Source organism: Nothobranchius furzeri, chromosome 8 (genome assembly GCF_043380555.1).
Source record: "Nothobranchius furzeri strain GRZ-AD chromosome 8, NfurGRZ-RIMD1, whole genome shotgun sequence".
Lineage (NCBI taxonomy): Eukaryota > Metazoa > Chordata > Actinopteri > Cyprinodontiformes > Nothobranchiidae > Nothobranchius > Nothobranchius furzeri.
Window position 1 is genome coordinate 75,871,302 of NC_091748.1, and position 22,847 is coordinate 75,894,148.

The window sequence follows — 22,847 nt, forward strand, 5'->3', positions numbered from 1 at the left end:
AAACAATATATTTTCACATCATTTTCTTCCCCCAAGTCAAAAACAGCCTGACCTTATAGTTCCGTTTTGCATATTTAACCGATTAACTACTGTATTTTTTAGAATTTTTTCTGTTTAGAATTAATACATAGCTGGAAAACTAATAATAACATATTATTTACTCAATCATTAAACTATTATGTTTTTCTACATTGCACATCTCCATCAAAATTTGGTTTCTATTTATTTTTTTTATTTTTTTTTTTTTTATTTTTTGTAAAATTTCCAAATGTTTTTAATCTTGTGTAAGACCAAAACCTGATTTTTGGATGTCAATAATTTTGCTTTGACGCCGTAGTTCATTATCCACTTAAAACAATCATTTTTATAAAAGACGTACGCATTAATAACTCATTATCTGTTAGTTTTTGTTTACTTTTTATCAATTTTCTCTTTTTTCTTCCATTTCTACATGTAACATTTCATCTTATTTTTAAAATTAGACAAAATAATTTAAAAAAAAATCCTGTTCTACACTTTTCTTCCCTTGACATTAAATAAAATCACGAGTCAAATTTTCCCTTTTGCACGAATTTTACAAAAGTTTGGAATAAACTTTCACGTTAAAGTTTCAAACAATCCGATCAAAACATTCCCAGGTCTTTCCTCTTTCCATAGATGACCGAATTCTTTCAAAATAAAACGCTTGTTTGCAGGTGAGAAACTTTTCACTGTTTTTGTCGTTGCTGAAAATAACGAGAGCCAGTTGCATTTGCTGGAAAAGTGGAAGCATCGTTTGTTTCTGCAGACGGATTAATTTAATGTTTTCTAGATGAAAGTTTGAAGCATGTCGTCTGTCTTTGTCAGACTGACTGAGAACATCACAAATAGCTAAATGTGAATGCAGAAATGAGGAACTTTTGATTATTTTTTCATGACTAAACAGCAAACAGCAAGTAGGAGTATCTCTAGAGGGAAACTCGTTCCAAAGTAACGTTATGTTGCCTTCAGAACCAACGTTTTTCCAAACATCCTTCCTTCCTAGCCTGGTTCTCTCTCACATTTTCATTCTTTGGCACCTGCTTTAAAGCTCCGTCCAGTTTAGGCCCCACCAGCTAACACCTGCCTGCTCTCGGCCCAGTCACAGCTCTTCTTCTCCAGAGCGCAGCACGTCCCTTTCTGGCACAGATCCTGAATCAGTTTGGATTTCAGGAAGCGCCTGTACGAGTCTTTTTCCATTAAAGCGTAGATCATCTTCTGAGCCTCGTCGAAGCACGCCGGGCTGCCGTTTTCCACTTCCTGTCTGGTTTTGTCTCTGGTTGTAGCATCCAAGTTTACCTTAAACAAGTGAAAGGGAAGTTTAGGATTCTGGGGTGTTCACGTTTATTTGTAAAACTTTATTTATAAAATGCTCATTTACATATTTAACAGATACTTTTATACCTCTTCTTCCAACCAGCTTGATGATTTTACCTCATTCGGAGCATCGGCCGCCACGTATTGTTGATAGATCTGCTTGGCTTTGGTTGCCATCTTGGAAGGTGGAGTCTTCCTATAGTCCTCACAAGCGGTCCAGAAGTCCACGTTTTCCTGGCTGAATTCGGACTTCAGGAATGAGGTGAAAACCACACGACCCACTAGCAGAGAAGGAAAAACATGATTAAATTTAGTTTTGGAAAAGTGAAAACTTCCTGATGTGAGTCCTGATTCTCCTTCAGCCCGATCCAGATGGTCTGCATGTCCACACAGGAGAATAAAATCATCTCAAAGCTTTTATGAGTGGACAATAGGGGTTGTATGAACTAGTCGACTAGTCAGCTTCACTGCTCTGTAGTGACTTTTTATGCCTGTCATCGACTAGTCGCTGTCACGTGACAATGACCGACAAGATGCAGTCCTTGGAAAAGACAGAAGGTGACAAGCTCCTGCGCGTCGGGAGGCGACGCGCTGTGCCAGAGCGTCGGTGTCTGACGCCAGCGGTAAAACGGACATTTGACTGAATTGTGACCTTTACCCTCTTGCAATTTAACCTTCCCCTCACCCCCATCCTAACCTTAACCAGCTTGCGCATGCAAAGCTCTGATTGTTGACGCGCTCCAGGCGCTGTGTCCTGAGCACGGCCACAGTAACATCATCAAATTAGGAGTCGCCACCTCAAAAACAAATTTAACACGCGATTGTTCATGTCGGCTCATTTCCTTTTATGTTTTCTGTCTTTTATTTGTGCCTGATGCGTTTCGCTGCTGTGGAGCGGGGCGCATCACCTGTTTTGTCCTCCGGTGACGCACCTCACTGATGTGGCCCGCGAGCAGCACGCACTCCGCTGTTTTTGCGGTCGGTAGATCTTTTAGATCAACGCCAAGTCAAAGTCGACTCGATTTTCATTACTTGAGTGTCCACTTTAAAAAAAATTAAGTCATGCAGCCCCTAGTGGATATTACTATTTCATTTGAAGAGAGCATTTCAAACAAAGGATGTGTATATATAAAGGCTTTCTATGGGTATAACTATAGGTTATCTATAGGTGTGTGTATATAGGCTATCTATAGATATACATAGGCTATCTATAGGTGTGTATATATAGGCTATCTATAGATATATATGGGCTATCTATAGGTGTGTATATATAGGCTATCTATAGATATATATAGGCTGTCTATAGGTGTGTGTATATAGGCTATCTATAGATATATATGGGCTATCTATAGGTATATCTATAGGTATGTCTATAGGTGTGTATATATAGGCTATCTATAGATATATATGGGCTATCTATAGGTATAACTATAGGTATATCTATAGGTGTATATATATATATATATATATATATATATATATATATATATATATATATATATATATATATGCTATCTATCTATAAAGGCAGAAAATACTTCTAGACCAACCGTAGCTCTGCAGTTTGGACTAGCCATGCCTCAGCAGGTCCACCATTGGACAGAACAGTTTTGTATCTAGCCAATCACATTGGGTTTTTTTTTTGGGGGGGGGGGGGGGGGGGGCTGGACAAGCACCAGAGCTTCAACAGAGAGAAACTATAAAGATGGCGTCAGCTCAGGAACGGCGTTTGTTTCTAACGATTTGTCTTCAACTTTGGACAATTTAGACTTGGGCTTTTCTTTGAGACAGATAGAGGTACTCAGGTCAGTTATTTTAAAAAGCGATGTACTTGCTGGTTCTTGATATCCATAGCGATGAATATGTCACGTTGTTGGTTGCTGTGATTGGCCCCAGCACTGACCAATTGCATGCGGAGGCCATTTGAAAGACAACAGTAGACTGGGTTCTTTCGATGGCATGAAACCTTTTTATGTCGGTAACTGACATTTCGTTACTTAGTAGAAAACTTTATTTTAGCTGTACCGACTAAGGGTTAAAGGGCCAAGAACTGAAGGCTGATGCTCAGGAAAGGAAATAAATGTCTGACATAGTAAATAATGCTTCAAATATTAAAAATACCCAAAAATGGAAGACTTGGTTGAATGAATTAAGTTCAAAAATATGATTTCATATTTTCCATAAAAGCTACTAATTCTGATGCCATTCAAATCTCAAATCATTTTAAATTTTGAATCGGCTCCGACTGGAAGACAAAGGAGTCCAAAGCATTTTTAAATAACGTGATTGTTTGCTTCTGTGTTAATTCAGCTGCATTCAGAGGCTCGTCGTGGATAGAGAACGAACCAGGGCCGAGCCTCGACAGAAGTGGTATAAAACAAAACAGAGCACGCTCCAAAGTCCAGCGTGACTAAGATGATAGATTGTGGAAACAGTTCAGGTCACAGAACGGTAAACAACAGGAGATTGGAGCGATGGAGGCTGACGGACCCAGGCAGAAGGAAGAAATGACGATGCTGGAGGTCAGCGGAGGAGGTCATGGAACGCAGCGGGTCGTTCCCGCAAGGCCGTTGCTCCACGGCTTTAATCGACACACTCAAGAGATTCTCAGAGGAGTTGGAGCAGAAGCACACAGACACCAGTGACTCTGCACTGGTCAGAGCACCCTGAGGGTTCTCTCCGCTGTGCCGCGTGACACGTAGCTACAAACTGGAGCATGAGAAATTAGCTGAGGAGTGTCTGAGTGTGTTTGTGCTCAATTTGCATGTTTGTGCGCCATATCCAAGCCTCCCCCACTTCCCTCTGATAACAAAACCCCAAGTTTCCTCATCGCAGCGGGGCGAGGATGCGGCTCACTGAGAACTAACATTGTTTTAAGGGCTACACCTTCAAAATATGAACGGGAGAGCACCACTGTTGATATTATAAACTTTATTAGCTACTGTAAACATAAACAAGGTCTATCAGAGTTGAACAGCCTCCCAGGACTGCAGGATCCCAACATCACGTGAGAAGATTAATCTTTCCCACTATTATAAACCCGCAGAGACCTTCTGCATTTCTGCGAACTGATGAGTCGGTGACGTTCTAATTAAGATCAGACAAAACCCCTGCGGTCTGAGCCAGACTGAAACCTTTAGCTGAAAAAACATCTCACTTACCGTCACTGCTCATCACGTGGCTGAAAGATTCCTTCCATTTCTCCACCTCAGCTGCATCAGGAACCCTAAAGCAAACGGAAAAGATGCTTTTTTTAAACCCTCCCACTGTACCAATGGGTGTGACCCCGCCAGGAAAGTGTGCCACTGAGCAGGGTTGATGGTTTATCCCTTGGGTCCACGTGGCAGGGGTGAGGAGTGAGCCCACCACGTGGACCTCAAGGGATAAACCATCAATCCTGCTCGATGGTCAACTTTCCTCACGGGGTCACCCGTAAAGACAGTGGGAGGGTTATGTGAAAAATGTACTTTTTTGTGTAAAACCTTCACATTCTGTTGCTAATTTAAATGTTCTAATCTTTTGCAGAATGTAATTCCTGCACGAAGCGTTCTCTGATATGGAGATTTTCACATGACGGGGATTTTTTCCCTGCAAACCAACATAAAAGCAGCTAAAAACACGGTGGAAAAAGCCTGAACCCGCCTGCACCGTCTCTCTGATCGGTGTTGACATCTCTGATTACATCGGTGTGTGTCATCCGACCTTTAAAACGTTAATGAAACTTCCTTAAAGATTCCCCGACAGCCGTCACATGAAAACGCTCGTCTGTATATGCATACATGACAGCATGAGCAGGGTATCGATCAGCTGTGGCGGTGGCCGGATGAATTATACCTAATCTGAGTGTTGAAGGTCAGTGCCATCACCTTCTCATAGAGGACTGGCTTCCTGTGGGAACACGACCTGTGGGCGGATCCGAGTCCAAACAAAACCTGCTCCTCCGCAAAGATACTACCTTTAAATTTAAGTCTGCAGCCAATAATCATAATAATCAGTTGGCACAAAACAATTACACGAGTGAGAGAGACACAGAGTGCTCTTAGGCAGGAAATCATTGATTTTTCACTCAGTGGAAAGGACGTCTGAGTCCATCTAACGCAGGAAGACTCCTGATGTTCTCTTCATTTTTCTCTAAGATGGAGAAAAAAAAAGTCCGATTGGGTCAAAAATCCCATGTTTAATGATTCATCTTCACCAACGGTCCAGTTTTAAGCTTCAGCTCAGATAAATAAGTCTACAGGTGTTTCAATTTAAGGTTTTATAGAAAGCATTTACCTTGTTTTATTGTAATAACATTTAAAACCAAATAAAGAAATCAGTTTAACCCAGAATAAAATGAATCCAATGACGTCATTTAGCCCAGTGTTCAGAACCTAAAACCAACACATCCCCTTCGTGGATATTTATCCATGAAAATCTTCCAGAAAACTCCGATTTAATGACAGATCGTTTACCGCAGAGATGAAAGTGTGAATCTGAACAAAGATCAACTCAAATCAAAGATACTTTATTAATCCCAGAGGGAAATTAGAGTTTCAGTATACACCACTCAGAGATGAATGAGTGTTCTCACCTCTTTGCAGCAGCGACGCTTTTCTCCTTGATCTCTTTCTGATCGGCTGCTTGAGGCTCTGGCTTCTGCAGCAAGAAGCTTATTTTGTGCTTGATGTCCTTTGCGCTGTTGGAAAAGCAGTTTTTTACAAGCTGAAAGTTTGTTTGCAACTAAATAAATCTACTTTACGCCAATTAATTCCTAATTAACATCTTCCATTTAGGGCACGATCACCGACTAAATGTGAAAACACGATTTGTTTATTTCTCTTCTGATCACCCGTGTCCACCTGTTGCTCAGACTGCTAGAGGCTTACCTTTTCAAGCACGTCGCAGGAAGTGTAGCAAGCCCTTTGCACATGTTGGAGTCTTAAAAATCCAAAGCCGCCTCTGGTTTTTGTCAGCAAAGAGCAGCCGAGTTTTTATAGCAGCGTCCTTCAGTATCAGAAGCAGGCTGCACATATCTCCACCCCTCCCCAGCAGAGATTTACATCAGCAAAACGCAGGGGAGACCAAACCGGCCAATCACAAAAGACGGGGGAGAGAGGCAGGAAGAGAGGGGAGAGAGTGAGGGAGGATATGGGGAAACATGCAGCAGACGGGGTTGTCTTTAACCTAAACAAAAGCTGTTTTCCTCTGACTCAGGTGGTCCAGGCGTTTGAGGAACTTGTGAAGTCCACCATGTGTGGAGGACAACAGAAAGCTCTGTCATGTGGTAGCAAGTTTAATCCCAGCATCTGCACCAACATCTGGTTTTTCGTGCAGCGTTGTCGTGCGTTTTCCTCGATGGCTGAGCGAACAGCAGTGGGAGTTCTCCAGGGTTGAACTTGTCATTAGCACCTTCTCTGTGTTTGAGTTTCACACTTCCTGATTCCACGTTTGGGTGATGAGTTTTATTCAAAGGTTTGAGAAGTTTAAAAGAGCTTCCTGGTCCAGAAATCACATTTATATCAGCTGATAGCAGGGAGAGAGAAGCGGCCAGGCGCCAGAGACGGGGGAGAGGAGCGGAACCACAACAAAACGGTAAAACGTCAGTTACACAAAGACAATGGCAAATCTCACACGAATGTCACGCAAACGTTCTGGTTTCAGTTTCTGATTCTAATGGATCGCTCTGAGTTTTCCTGCAGACTTTAACATGAAAATAGTCTCCTACATCTGCCTGTTGCTTTAGCTTCTGATAGAAGACAGACGGTGAAACTCTAGGATTAGAAAATCCCGACAGATCTACGTCACACTGTCACTTAACATTCATGGACTCACCCATCTTGACTCTCGACGGGGAAGGCTGCTGTTGGTTTAGCGTCCAGGAAACAGCAGAGAACGTCCCTGCTAGTAGAAGCTAACCGTTAGCATTAGCAGCTCCACCACACAGCGGAAGTCCTCCAGGCTTGTGTTACTTGTGGAGACGAAACATCAGCGTTGCAGAGCAAACAGAGTCAGTGGTACAGTTATGCTGCTGTTAGCCAATCAGAGGAGAGATGTCCAAATCTCAGAAGACTAAACTCCAAATCCTGTCATCTGAAGCTACTTTTTCTGTCAGCTGAACTCCACATCCTCAAACAGGTGCACCGGAGCTTTTTTTCTCCCAGAGAACGACTTACCGTGCATTCCTAGAGACCACTGCAAATGTATTAAAGAAGTGTTCGGGTTAGAGGAATAGTAATGGCTGGGGTCTGAGGGAAAGTCCAACTCTAAAGCCTGATTCATGCTTCTCCGTCAGCTCCGCAAGGAACAGACACGCATGGATTGACGGAAGCGTTTTGCTCTAATACTTCTCTGTCTCCTGGGGAGTGTAGCCAAGCAATTCCCCGGCAGGACAACAGAGGGCGTAGCGCTGTTCTGTTGTATCCTGTCATGTATCGGTCCAAGATAGTGTGTTTTATTTCGTTTTTTTTGTATTTAACCTTTCTCAGTGGCCTAGTGGTAGAGTGACCGCCCTGAGACTGGGAGATCAGGGCTTCGATTCCTGGTCGGGTCATACCAAAGACTTTGAAAAAAATGGGACCCAATGCCTCCCTGCTTGACACTCAGCATTAACGGGTTGGATTGAGGGGTTAAACCACCAAATAGTTCCCGAGCGCAGCTTGTCTGCTGCTCACCGCTCACCCAGGGGATGAGTCAAATGCGGAGAACAAATTTCGCACACACACCTGTGTGTGTGACAACCAATGGGACTTTAACTTTTACTTAAGAGACTTTTTAATACAGACAAATGTATCTCTCATTCTCCTCCACCTCTTCATGCGCTCGCCACAGATAAAACCCACGTAACCTGTCGTTTCCGTCCACAAATAAAACACTTGCTGCGCATCTTTTCACTCCTCCAGTCACGGGGGAATTAAACATTCATGTTTTTAGAGTTTTTTCACGAGGTGTTCTTCACCGTCTCCCCTCCGCTTCCTCACCCACCTCGCTCACCAGGACCCCCTCCCCAGTCACCTTGGCTCGCTACCTTCCCCATTTGATCTCAGGACTCTGACTCTGGACCTCCGCCCGCCGCAGATGCACTCACTGGACTCCCCAGGGCTCCCTTAGTTCCCGTTTTATATGAAAGATGTTTTCTTTTTATTCACCCTGGTTGTTCGTGTTGATTCTGCATGTCTTTGGTTAGACGCCTCCCGCAAGTCACGACAAATATTTCCGAACAGCTTCCAGGAGACTCTGGTCCACCATCCTTGGTCTCAGGAAGGGGAAGCAGTGCGCTACCAACGCTGTTCACTGTGGTGACGATCTCGACTCAGGAGGTTGCTGATCGGTGGGCGGGAGTACTTCAAAGACCTCCTCAATCCCATCGGCACGTCTTCCAGTGAGGAAGCAGAGTTTGGTGACTTTGGGTTAGCCAGTGACCTCCAGCTTTCTCTGGAGCGGTTCACAGCCGAGTGTGAGCGCGACGAGAATCAGCTCCCCTAAACCCGAGACCACGGTCTTGAGTCGGAAAAGGGTGGAACGCCTTCTCCAGGTGGACGATGGAGCGGGAGTTTGATAGACAGATTGGTGCCGCGTCTGCAGTGATAAGTGGAGGAAGATGGATGGATGACAGAGAGCAACACCGAGACACCATGACTGCAACCGAAGTTGATGAGAGCAGAAACTATTAGCTTCCAATAATTATTTTTGGATCAATTTGCAAAACTCAAAACTTCCTTTTGGATTTTGGACTTTGTTCTCTTTAAGTTGGCGTCGAAGGCTCGCAGCCAAACGAGACTTTCTAGATTATTTTTGGAAGGAAATAAAAGTTAAAGTCTTCTCTGTAGCTGAAGAAAGTCTAAAAATAACCATTTCTGAGGAGCAGCCATTAGCCTAGAACCATCTCTGCGTTTTATTGCCTTTTGGCTCCGAAGCTAAATACAAAGAGCTGACCTTCCAGTTAAAAGTTAAAATAGTTTCAGGGATCATCTACAGTCTTTGTGAAGCTGCGTCGAAAAAGAAAAAGAAATAATAAATGAAAATGTTTTCAAATCTCTGACACCCCCCACCCCCCACCCCCGCCCCCCACCCAGAAGTCCTAGTCTGAAGGTGGAGAAACGTTTTTATCTTGTACAAATACAAACAACAGAAGTGTCACAAGTTTACTGTAACCTTTCTTTATCTGCAGGAAAGTCTGAGCGTGCAGTCTCACACACTCCAGCAAAACCTCCTCCGACTCTGTCATAATAAACATTTTTGACCTTTAGAAAGAAAGTTTTGTCCACGAAACCACTCCAGTTTATATTTCGTGTTTTTATGGCTTCAAAGCTCAGCATGGTGAGCTGAATAGACCAAAGACTGAGTTGAGTTCTTACTCAGAGACAGACCTAAAGATCTAGACACAATAGGGTTTATAATACAGTGACTGGATTCCCATTTGCACTTTTTTAATAGCCAAAGTGGGTTTTTTTTTTACCCCAAAAACTTCCTTTGAGGAAACATCTGGCAGGAATCTCAGAGGAGATGTCTGAGAGGGTTCATCTGAGGTCAATCAAAAGCCAAATACCTACAAAATATCTTAACACATTCGTTTTACAGATATACATTATCAATTGGTCATTAATATTATTAGTTTATCTGGGCCATATGTGTACATATACATAGATAGATCTGATACTTGTCTGAACGTTTGTCCTCACGTACTCGTGAAACGGCATCAAGTACTGTTCCAATCCCAAATACGCTGGTTCCCAAAGTCAGAGACTCTCTTGGTCAGCTTGCTTCCCACACCAAACCTTCTGTCAGGAATCTAGGCGTGACCTTTGACCCAGCTCTCACCCTGGATTCTCATGTCAGTTCTCTTGTTCGCTCTTCCTTCTTCCATCTCAGGAACATTGCTAAGCTGAGTCCCATTCTGTCTCGCTCTGAACTTGAGACAGTTCTCCACACCTTCATCTCCTCACGCTTAGACTACTGTAACTCTCTTTTCACGTGTCTGAGCAGAACCTCCCTGAACCGTCTACAGGTGGTTCCGAACGCCTGTGCTCGGCTTCTGACCAAGTCCTCCAAACACGCCCACATCACCCCGCTTCTCCTCCAGCTGCACTGGCTGCCAGTCAACTTCAGGGTTCATTTCAAGATCCTGGTTCTGGTCTATAGGGCCTTACATGGACAAGCACCATCTTACATTGGTGATCTTCTTAGTCCCTACACCCCCAGCAGGTCCCTGAGGTCCAGTGATCAAAGCCTACTGGTTGTGCAGCACCAGGCTAAAGGTCAAAGGTGACAGATCATCTGCTGCTGTAGCCCCCAGACTCTGGACCTCTCTCCCCCTGAGCCTGAGATCAGTGGACTCAGTGGTCTCCTTTAAAAAGCAGCTGAAGACTCACTTGTTCAAGCTGGCTTTTGTATGACCTTCTTCACCTCTCTCTCTTTATTCTGCTCTCCCCACCTATTCCACCTTCCTCAGGATCCACTGATTTCCCTCTTTCCTGTTCTCTCTCTCTCTTTCTTAACATTTTTAATCACAATTGTCTATTTTTTCGTCTTCGTCTTCGTCTTCCTCCGCTTATCCGGGTCCGGGTCGCGGGGGCAGCATCCCAACTAGGGAGCTCCAGGCCGTCCTCTCCCCGGCCTTGTCCACCAGCTCCTCCGGCAGGACCCCAAGGCGTTCCCGGACCAGATTGGAGATGTAACCTCTCCAACGTGTCCTGGGTCGACCCGGGGGCCTTCTGCCGGCAGGACATGCCCGAAACACCTCCCCGGGGAGGCGTCCAGGAGGCATCCTGACCAGATGCCCAAACCACCTCAACTGGCTCCTTTCGATCCGGAGGAGCAGCGGTTCTACTCCGAGTCCCTCCCGAATGTCCGAGCTCCTCACCCTATCTCTAAGGCTGAGCCCGGCCACCCTACGGAGGAAACTCATTTCGGCCGCTTGTATCCGCGATCGCGTTCTTTCGGTCATTACCCAAAGCTCATGACCATAGGTGAGGATTGGGACGTAGATCGACCGGTATATCGAGAGCCTGGCCTTCTGGCTCAGCTCCCTCTTCCCCACGACAGATCGGCTCAGCGTCCGCATCACTGCAGACGCCGAACCAATCCGCCTGTCGATCTCCCGATCCCTCCTACCCTCACTCGTGAACAAGACCCCGAGATACTTAAACTCCTCCACTTGAGGTAGGACCTCTCTCCCGACCCGGAGGTGGCAAGCCACCCTTTTCCGGTCGAGAACCATGGCCTCAGATTTGGAGCTGCAGATCATCATCCCAGCCGCTTCACATTCGGCCGCAAACCTACCCAGCAAGAGCTGAAGGTCAGAGCTGGATGAAGCTAGGAGGACCACATCATCCGCAAAAAGCAGAGACGAGATTCTCCTGCCACCAAACTCGACACACTCCACACCACGGCTGCGTCTAGAAATTCTGTCCATAAAAGTGATGAACAGAACCGGTGACAAAGGGCAGCCCTGGCGGAGTCCAACCCTCACTGGGAACAGGTCCGACTTACTACCGGCTATGCGGACCAAACTCACGCTCCTCTGGTAAAGGGACTGAATGGCCCTTAACAGAAAGCCACCCACCCCATACTCCTGGAGCGTCCCCCACAGGGTGCCCCTGGGGACACGGTCATAAGCCTTCTCCAAATCCACAAAGCACATGTGGATTGGTTGGGCAAACTCCCATGCCCCCTCCATCACCCTTGCAAGGGTATAGAGCTGGTCCACAGTTCCACGGCCAGGACGAAAACCACATTGCTCCTCCTCTATCTGAGATTCAACTATCGATCGGACCCTCCTCTCCAGTACCTTGGCGTAGACCTTTCCAGGGAGGCTGAGGAGTGTGATCCCCCTATAGTTGGAACACACCCTCAGGTCACCCTTCTTAAAGATGGGGACCACCACCCCGGTCTGCCACTTCCTAGGAACTGCCCCCAATGACCACGCAATGTTGTAGAGACGTGTCAGCCATGACAGCCCTACAACATCCATTGCCTTGAGATACCCAGGACGAACCTCATCCGCCCCCGGGGCTCCGCCGCTGTGTAGTTGTTTGACTACCTCAGCAACTTCTGCCCCCGAGATCGGACAGTCCATCCCCAGGCCTCCCAGCTCTGGTTCCTCCTCGGAATGCGCATTGGTGGGATTGAGGAGCTCCTCAAAGTATTCCTTCCACTGTCCGACTATAGCCTCAGTTGACGTCAGCAGCTCCCCATTCCCACTGTAAACAGTGTGAGCGAGTTGCTGCCTTCCTCTCCTGAGGCGCCGGACAGTTTGCCAGAACCTCTTTGGAGCCGATCGATAGTCTTTCTCCATGGCCTCACCAAACTCCTCCCACGCCCGAGATTTTGCCTCGGCAACTGCCACTGCTGCACCCCGCTTGGCTATCCGGTACCTGTCTGCTGCCTCCGGAGACCCACAGACCAGCCACGCCCTGTAGGCCTCCTTCTTCAGCCTGACGGCTCCCCGAACCTCTGGTGTCCACCAGCGGGTACGGGGGTTGCCACCATGACTGGCACCGGCCACCTTACGACCACAGCTAGCAACAGCCGCCTCGACAATCGCAGAGTGGAACAAGGCCCACTCGGACTCAATGTCCCCCACTGCTCTCGGGACGTGGTCAAAGCTCTGCCGGAGGTGGGAGTTGAAGACCGTCTTGACAGGTTCTTCTGCCAGGCGTTCCCAGCAGACCCTCACTATGCGTTTGGGTCTGCCAGGTCTATGCGGCATGTTCCCTTGCCATCTGATCCAACTCACCACCAGGTGGTGATCAGTTGACAGCTCCGCCCCTCTCTTCACTCGGGTGTCCAAAACATACGGCCGCAGGTCAGATGATACGACTACAAAATCTATCATCGACCTGTGACCTAGGCTGCCCTGGTACCAAGTGTACCGGTGGGCATCCTTATGTTTGAACATGGTGTTCGTTATGGCCAAACTGCGGCTTGCACAGAAGTCCAATAACAAAACACCGCTCGAGTTCAGATTAGGTGGGCCGTTCCTCCCAATCACACCCCTCCAGGTCAAGCTGTCATTGCCCACGTGAGCATTGAAGTCCCCCAGCAGGACAATGGAGTCCCCTGATGGAGCACTATCTAGCACTTGTCCCAGGGACTCCAAAAAGGGTGGGTACTCTGAACTGATATTTGGCCCATAAGCACAAACAACAGTCAGGACCCGTTCCCCGACCCGAAGGCGCAAGGAAGCTACCCTCTTGTCCCCCGGGGTAAACCCCAACACACAGGCAGAGAGTCTCGGGGCTAACAAAAAGCCAACCCCAGCCCTCCGCCTCTCACCCGGAGCAACTCCAGCAAAGTAGAGTGTCCAACCCCTCTCCAGGTCTCGGGTTCCAGAGCCAATGCAATGTGTCGAGGTGAGTCCGACTATATCTAGCCGGTACCGCTCAACCTCTGCCACAAGCTCCGGCTCCTTCCCCGCCAGCGAGGTGACGTTCCATGTCCCAAAAACTAGTTTTCTTGTCTGGGGATTGGACCGCCAAGGCTCCCGCCTTGGTCTGCCACCCGATTCGCATTGCACCGGACCCTTCATGTTCCTCCTGCGGGTGGTGGGTCCACAGTTGGACGAGCCCATGTATCCGGTTCGGGCTGGGCCCGGCCGGGCCCCATGGGCGAAAGCCCGGCCACCAGGCGCTCGCTCACGGGCCCCAACCCCAGGCCTGGCTCCAGGGTGGGACCCCGGTAACCCTCCGGGCCGGGTACTCCGACTCTTCGTTTTAACCGCCACTAAAGATCCTTCGAACCGTTCTTTGTCTCACCCTTCACCTAAGACCAATTTGTCATGGGAGACCCTACCAGGGGCACTAAGTGCCCCAGACAACATAGCTCCTAGGATCATTAGGGCACTCAAACTCCTCCACCACGATAAGGTGACGGTTCAAGGAGGAGTGTCTATTTTTTCCTCATTTTAAATATATTTTTAATAATTTTCTAAATTCTTTTTTACATTTTTACTTTTTTTGTTTTTGTGAAGCGCCTCGTGATTTTTATCTTGAGAGGTGCTATAGAAAAGATCTTCTTCCTTATGGCAAGTTTGCTCCAAGTCCCTGAATGTGCTCTTGCTCCACGCATTGTTTCAAGGCTGCATCAGCGCATTCTCCAGCAGACAGCAAGGTATCCCATAATGCATTGCGCTGCAAATCGTTATAGTCCAAAAGGAAAATGGCAGAGGAGGCTCGTAACTGTGGTGTTTTTATATGCAAAATACAAATAATAAAGTCTAAAGAAATATAAAGTTATTGTTATTGTGTTTAATTGTGTGTGACCTGTAAAAAGTGTGTGTTTGGTTATTTTTCTGACTCCACCAGGGTTCGAATTACAGGGAGCAAGGGGGGGGGCTAGCTCACGCGAAAGGATGGCGGGCTCCCCCGGATGCATCTTTTGGAATTCTAGGGCGACCAAGGAAGATCCCGCCTTTCTCGCCTCTGACTGGCTGGATGGGCTCTACTACAATTGGCTGAAAATTCGTGGGGGGCGGCAGACAACAGCAGCCTTCGCTTGCCTGAAAGCTAAGCAAGCAAAGCGATTGATGTGGCTATCTGAGCAGAGGTAAATATGTCTTTGTGAGAAAGCTAACATTAGCTTTTCAAAAGCCGCGTTAAGAATAATAGGCATGCCCTCAAGTGTTCATCTAATCTGTTGTTTGCTGATGACATGGCTGCCAGTTCAATATACTTATTCTCACTCACACACACACACACACACACACACACACACACACACACACACACACACACACACACACACACACACACACACACACACACACACACACACACACACACACACACACACAGGTGTTCTGTAAGCGGGGTGGTGTATTTTCATGATCATGCCCTTTGATAACAATTTGGAAATACTTTCATAGGCCGAGGCTGTTAAGCAAGCAGGATGGAAGTGTTTAAATCTGTTTCTTTAATTGAAATTAATTCAAAACTGATTATGATTTAGACCTATGTTTCAGCACTTTTCATTATTCTAGAGGAGAAACAGACCTGCTGCACACAGCTGGGTAAAATAGGGCAGTTTTGTTATATTTCATACCCAGGTGAGGCACACACGTTTATCCCATGTACTCTGCTGTAATAAGATAACCACAATGCATATACACGACTCTATCTTTTATTAAGACAGAAAGAGACATTTAACGCTTTAAATTTAAAGTGCTTTGAAAACTGTCCACACCACAAAATACATACTCAATTGTAGCCTCCGGAAATGGTCTGTTTTCAATCTACAGGTCACCTCTTCAGTGTCGGTCACTTGGAGACACAAGTCTCCAACTGGAGCTTTAATCTACAGAAGAGACTGTTGCTTCAAGATCCCTCCAGGCTCACTCTTTATTCACAGCACAAGACAGAAGAACTTTTACAACTCATAAGATAAATAATCATTAAATAATAATTTGGTTGATGAACAAATTTTATATGAATACTAAATGAAATGTTTTGATTAATCTGTGAAATGAATATATTATTACACTGAAAGATTTATATACGACGATCAGGAATGTTGGATTTAACAAGTGAATCGTTATCTACACTACGAATCTCCTCATGACGCAAGGTTAAGCACAAATCCCTGCAGGCTGTTTCCATCTGGCCTAGCAGAACCCGGCGTTTTACAGTTGTCAAGTAATTAGCTCTCAAAAGTTACGGTAAAACTTTGAAGCAACTCCGTTTGTTTTGTTTTGATTTCCTACATGAAACCGGAAGTCTGTGTGTTCGGTCGCGTTCTCACATTAAGAGTGAAACCCAATTTGGAATAGTTTCTCAGATTCGATCTCGTTCTGGATAATTTGGACTCGCGATCTGAATTCCACGTTTGGTGTAGCTGGAGGAACCGAAAAGCCAAGCCACGATCGAGGATTACCATATCCTCCCCTTTCCACGGCCGACGTTGACCGACCAGGGAGCCAGCACCATTTAATCCAAAAAGGTCACGAGTCAGGAACCCAAGGCTGTTAGAGCCGTTGGCCACCCTTCCGGCGACGGAAAGCAGGTCTGTGAGCATTTCAATCTGGCTGGTTTTCTGCCATAAGCAGATTCGTGAATTCAGATTATTACATTTCTTTTGTGGCGTGTTTTATTTCTATCCCACATTCACGTTTAGCTCTCAAGATCCTCTTCCTTCTTCTGCCATAACGAGCCACACGAACACACACACACACACGGACACACACACACACACACCCTCCTTCCAGAAATTATTCCTAATATTTACTATAATCCTATGTGTCACCAAATTTCCACTTTTATTACAGACTAGTTATGTCATAGCACTGCCATAAAGCTTTGGGTTTATTCACTTACTTATTCTCATGTATGAAACAATAAGCTGTGTTTGGTTCTTCTTGTCAATTGTCACAAATGATGTTTGTAATAAACTCACAAAACGTAAATAACACCTGATCATTGTCTAGCAATTCTCGGGAATAATCGGCGCATTCTTTCAAGACTTCATCCTTTAGATTAATTTGTCGTGTTAACTCTGAGACTGATTACATTGTGAAGATATATATAATGAATCCAACTGTCCAGTTCCGGAAACTGGTGGTGCACCGATGAATTAATATAAGATTATAAACAAGCTAAATCTACGCCACATTTGAAATATAGGTATAAATCTATATTTATCGCTACACATCACGTTCACACATCAACACACCTCACATTACATCCACTTTAGATTCATCTATGACAGTAGTCTCAGTTAACTTGTCATGTATTTAATTGTTTGAGAAAAATAAGTCTTACTTTTTAAAAACTTGACTCTCTTCTCGAAGTAACATGAAGTGTGTTTGATCCCTGAAAAGCAAAGAATCCTAGAATCTTCTGAATAAACATCCAAAGACCCAGCAGATTGATATTCTATATTTATATAGAACATCACACCTTCCTGCTGCGATGGACTGGCTCTCTGTCCAGGGTCTACCCTGCCTGATTGCCCATTGACCGCTGGAGATAGGCACCACTTTAACCGTCACCCCTGCTGGTGGTGGTCGGAGTGCCCAGTGGCCCCGGTGTTTGGCACACCTTGCCTCTGTCAGAGTGCTCCAGGGCAGCTGTGGCTACATCGTAGCTCATCACCACCAGCGTGTGAATGTGTGAATGACTGATTGTGTTGTGAAGCGCCTTGGGGGGTTGTAGAACCCTAAGAAAGCACTATACAAGTTTACCTTTTTTCAATCATAGCTGCATCTGCTCAGAGTTAAATGAGTGTCAGTGCCCCCCAACCCCCGCCCACACACACACACACTCTCACAGCCCCACTCTTAGCTCTATTTTGATATTTTCCAGGAGCGATGAGACACATGACTCTGCCAAGATGGCAGTGATGGAATCCGCCCACTGGGCTTCAAGTCAGCTCTTCAGAAACCTACGGGTGACGAAGAGGAGGGTTCATCCATTCCATGTACACGGTCTATGGTTCAATCTAAGAGTTTGGTTTCAAGCGATTCTAATAATTTGACCAAGTGACTTTGGAGTCAACTTTGTGGATTTATTGGCTAAATATCATGTAATGACCCTTTCTTCTAAAGCTCTCACAGAATAAGCACTGTACAAATAAATATTGATTGATTGAACCCAATTCAAGATGGCTACCACAGCTAATCTTAACAAGCACAAAAACAGCTGTCAGTTTCACAGGTGTGGACCTCAATTTTGGTGTCATAGTAGCTAAAAGTATTATCATTAATGGTTGTTGTAAACTCTGTTCATCTGTCAGCAAAATCCCTCATGCACCCCTAACCCAGTCTCTAGTTTCAGATCAGAAAACACCTTCTTTCTTCCCTCCTGGTCTGGACCGATGACCTGCTTTCTATGTTTTACATCAGATGGCCCAAAATACGTCACCAACCGATGCAGGAAAACACAAACAATTTTTAACATTTTATACAGGATCAGGGATCTTCTACAGAAACTCATGTATATTGAATTTAGTCATTTCTATTTATTTCAGGGCTTTAATCTGCAGGTTTCTGCAACAAAAATGTTACAAATTGTATTAATAAAAAGATCCTGATTGAGACTTTTGAAAATTTGGTGTTTTTATTGCTGAGATCTGAGGCACGAGTGTCCAAACTTTTTCAAGATGTGGGCCAGAACAGTCAAATTTATAGTTTTGCAGGCCACAAATGTCAGTATTGTTGTTATTTTACAAAATAAAATAAACATTTCATGCTGAGTTTTTTATTTTAATGCTCAAAGAAATGCTCTCATTTGAGTTCAAATGAGCATGAATATGTTTAAAAGTGTCAGTCTCCATTAACAGCCCGCCTGAGATGCTAAATTCTACCATTCTTGAAATATAACAGGGGCCGCACAAAATCACTCCGAGGGCTGCAAAAGGCCCCCGGGCTGCAGTCTGCACATACCTGCTTTAAGGGCTAAAAGATGGAGCAAGAGCCAGCCATTTTACAATCATGTCCCCCAGTCTTTGAAGGCATTTGAGTCACAGAAGTTGTGTTTGAGAAAAGCTCTGATTCAGCTGTGTTTACAGTATTTTCTGTTTCCAAAAGCAAACACCTCACCTGACCCACTCCCGTGAGTTTTGTTTATAGCGAAACAAATAAACCAAACAGGACTACTGTCCCAAAGCTATTAATGGGAGCACGCTGGTAGGGCAACGAGTTGGTACAGTATGTTTGCTGGGAGTGAAGGTGGAGGACACTGCGAGTTAGAGGGTAGGGGGCGGGGCTTATCGTATGAAGAATTCTATGAATGGCTCCTAAGGTCAAAAGCAATCACAGTAACCTGAATCGCTGAATAGAGACGCTCATAAAACCACATCAGATGGCTGTAACGGCCTTGGTAAAGTGGCTCAGTCTCAATAAATTATCCCACCGAGCTTCCCTTTGACTGGACTCCACAGAGGTGATCCAACTGAGCCCTCTCATTAGTCCTCAGCTAGGGCACCGGTTACTGACTCCTGCTATTGGTGCTTTGAGGTGTTGTGTCCAATAGCCAGCACCATCTCACGGGACAAATAAATCTATTAACTAATGATTTCCTGCTTTGTAAGAGAACTGTTTGTTACACTCACGGCGAGGCGTCTTTTAGTTATTACGGCTCTCGCCTCTGGAACGGGCTGCCTCAGGGTCGCAGAGAACGTTCGTGTTTTTAAGATCAGGCTCAAGACCCACCTTTTTAATTTAGCATTTAACTGATAACTGTTTATTGCATTCCTTGTTTTACTTATTTATTTATTTTTAATTACTGTTGTGTTACACATTTATGTTGTTTTATTTATATAATCACATTTTATTGGATATTTTACATCATACATTTTACATATTTTCCATATTAGCTCTTGTTACTTTACATGTCACGTATTTTAATCCTTCCAGTGTTTCCTCTGTGGGGCCCTCTGCCTCGGGACCGGTGGTCGGTGGCGGCGGCTGGGGCGCTCCTAGGATAGTGCCCAGGTAGTGGTGGGGGATGCCACCCTCCCTCCCTACCAGGGTGCCCTGGATTGGTGTCTTGGCTGCTGCCGTCGATCTGCTGCTGTCGAGGCAGATGGCCCCCTTGATGGCGTGTCTTTCATTACCTGTCCAATCTGAGCTCAGCCTAGTGTTTACTGTGGTCTTTTAATGCGTTTTGTGTGTGTGTGTGTGTGTGTGTGTGTGTGTGTGTGTGTGTGTGTGTGTGTGTGTGTGTGTGTGTGTGTGTGTGTGTGGGAAAGGGAGTGAATGTGGGTAATATGGGTCATTTTAATCTGTTAAGCACTTTGTGTTGCATCCTATGCATGAAAAGTGCTTTATAAATAAAGTTTGATTGGATTTGATACATTTTTTTGGGTGAAGCAGATATTAGGAGGAAGGGGAAGAAAAGCCGTTGCCTGCTGTGTTGCTGACGAATAACGTTGACCGGCTTTGTCTGGTTTTACGTGACTTTCAGAGCCAACTTTTGACACAGCAAAGCTCGTAAAGTCTGAATCTAACCAAGTTCTGGCTGCTGGTGACTGGTTGGAGAATAAAACATGGGCTACAGGAGATTAGTTTCTTGTCACTCAGAGAAGTTCAGAAAATTCCCCCTTTCGGGATTTGATTTTTATTTTAGAAATCCGTAAAAGTGATAGTCTCCCCCTGTCCTATGATTCAAAATCGGCAATTTTTCTTTTTTGTTATGAGTAAAAAGCATTATGTGAGAATAATGATTGTGAAACAATGTTTTTAAGCTCTGTTGTCCAGCTAGAGCTGCATATCCACGGGCAGCAGGCGTTGTTGAATGATTTGTCATGATCCTGCCATGCCCTGACTTCCATGCACCATCATTCATCTCATCAGCCTTCATTCATCATACCTGGTCCCCTCATCAAGCTCATGCCACACACCTGCCTCTCCTGCTATATAACATCCAGCTTGCTCTCTAACCATGGCCAGATTATTGAACGTCACAGCTAGTAAATTCAAATTCAAAGATACTTTATTAATCCCAGAGGGAGATTAGAGTTTCAGTACACAAAATTCTGAGATCAGACATACATGCATAGACACATGACAAGAATTGGTGACTGTGGTCATTCGCAACCCTGAGTCGCGCTACCTTAATAGAGAACAGAGGGGTTACATGAGGATTGGTTCAGGTGGAGGGAAAAAAAGGCACTTCAGAAATACCCTCCACAGGGAGGACAGCTTTGTTCTGCAGAAAAACACCTCAGACAGAAATGCAACAGACTTCACACAACACACAACATAAGTGTCCACTAGGTGGGGTGGTAGGGTTGGGGACTTTCCACACGTCAGTGAATGCAGCCGTGATAAGCAGTGCACGTCACCTCAGTCTGAACAGGGGGAGGAGGTTGTTGGGTTTTAGAGAGCACAGTGACTCCTGGAGTGATTCAACGGCCTTCGGTCGCAGTCCCGCCCAGGCTGGGATAGGAGACAGAGTTGCCATGGCGATGGCAGCATTCCACATTTCTTCTGAGGGGGGAGTATTCGCTTCAGCCTCACAGGCTCAAGGGCACCAGATTCAGGTAAGAACTTGTTTTGGGGCCAGACAGAGATAATTTCCTCTCTGTCTTAAAGTTCCGTTGGTCTCCAACCCCTCTAGATCCAATAATGGCATAAATTAATCTATCCCAATCCGTGCTGATTCGTCAACTTTCTCCTTGATGGAATCCACCTTCTGTGCCAGAGCCTGAATCTCAGCCAAAGTTCTGAGTTTACGACTCATCTTGACAATTATATGAGTCTGTGCGTTCACCGCGCGGTGTAATCCATCCCTGAGCTCCGGGATTGAGCCAATATTCCTCAACAGCTCGTTAATTTTCCGATAAGTCAGGTAACCTCCCCGGCCAAAGTGCAGGCAACCTGACACCAACACCACGAATATCCAGACGTCTTCAGAATCCTCTACAGACAGTTGAGAGAGGCAGATCAGGTTCCACTGTTTCCAGGAGTCCATGATATGCCCAGCTGGCTTTGTCCCAGAGGGGCACCCGGGAGCCCCTTCTCCCGTTCTCATCGTTGAGAAAATTTTGTCAATCGCCTTGAGAGACCAGCTGACCAGGTCCATTTTTAATCATTTCCATTTTCCAGAAAAAATGTAGAAGCGCCGTACACCCAAAAGACAGACAAAGAGCCTTGGGGATAAGATGGGGAGGAGAGGAGGAAAAAAGCGTCTGTACTCTCCAAGAGCCGGAACTCCAGCCTTCCATCCATCATCTGTATCAAGTATCTCGACCTAGTTCTGTCTCCCAGATCCTCGCCTCGCCTTGCCCCTGCTTTGGATCCCTGGCTCGTCCCCTACCATGCTTCAGATTTCCTGGATTATCGACACTGGATCTGTCCCCTGACTTCGAATTCTCACCTGCCTCCTCGGATCCCTCTGCAGTGTTGGTGAAAAACTCCTGATTTGTTTTAATAAACATTTTAAAACGTCTTACTGTGTTGAGTGTCCTCATGGGTCCTACATGTTCGGGTTCACACCTTCACTTTGTTTATACTCATGATTTTATTTTCTACTTTATCACTGCTATTGTTTTTCTGATGTTTTTATTGGTTAGAGGTATTTGCCCTGATCTTTATCATGTTGTACAGCGCTTTGTGATTTATATCTGTGAAAGGCACTGTATAAATAAACTTTTACTTACTTACTTACTTACATGAGCACAGGTCATTAAATGATTACTCATATGCGTTATTACGCAACCTGAAATCCCTCGCCCGACCGCCCACCCACTGACAGCTCAAGCCTTGAATTACTTTTGCAATCTCTAATCTCTGGTTCTTCAAGCCCTTGACCCCTCTTCCTGTTTCTAGGTTCTCTCGCCACATTCATCTCTCCAGCATCTCTCCAGCCATAACTCTACGGACATCATCTCCAGACCACGTGTCACCCTGCTCAGCCAGACCGACCCGCTCTCCATCACTCACCTCACTCTCTCACCTCCTCCTGGAAAGACTCTTGAGCCTGGCGTCCACCTCAGACCTGACAGCCTCAGCCTCAAAAGAGTCCTTCCAAACCTGTAAGCCTCAGCTCCAAAATCCTCTCTTCTCTCAGTATCCTGCAGGCTACTAAATTATCCTCTGC

The 22,847-nt window shown here is 45.6% G+C and overlaps 1 protein-coding gene across 1 annotated transcript; it reads right to left on the reverse strand.

Moving 5' to 3' along the window:
* Positions 1-288: 288 nt before the first annotated feature.
* rgs4 (regulator of G protein signaling 4) lies at positions 289-6,361 on the reverse strand. The gene is made up of 5 exons (XM_015971161.3): positions 6,204-6,361; positions 5,909-6,013; positions 4,497-4,561; positions 1,453-1,616; positions 289-1,317 (listed from the first exon to the last, which is right to left on the reverse strand). The coding sequence occupies exons 1-5, from the start codon at positions 6,245-6,247 to the stop codon at positions 1,081-1,083; spliced, it is 615 nt and encodes a 204-aa protein (XP_015826647.3). The 5' UTR covers positions 6,248-6,361; the 3' UTR covers positions 289-1,080.
* Between the last annotated feature and the right edge of the window lie 16,486 nt (positions 6,362-22,847).

What these genes read in the sequence shown, in the direction of transcription:
- rgs4 (XM_015971161.3), bottom strand. Translation starts at nt 6,247, where the DNA reads ATGTGCAAAGGGCTTGCTACACTTCCTGCGACGTGCTTGAAAAG. An exon ending in AGCGTCGCTGCTGCAAAGAG is followed by an intron (nt 4,562 to 5,908) that starts GTGAGAACACTC and finishes CGTTTGCTTTAG; the next exon opens with GGTTCCTGATGCAGCTGAGG. An exon ending in CGGCCGATGCTCCGAATGAG is followed by an intron (nt 1,318 to 1,452) that starts GTAAAATCATCA and finishes CACTTGTTTAAG; the next exon opens with GTAAACTTGGATGCTACAAC.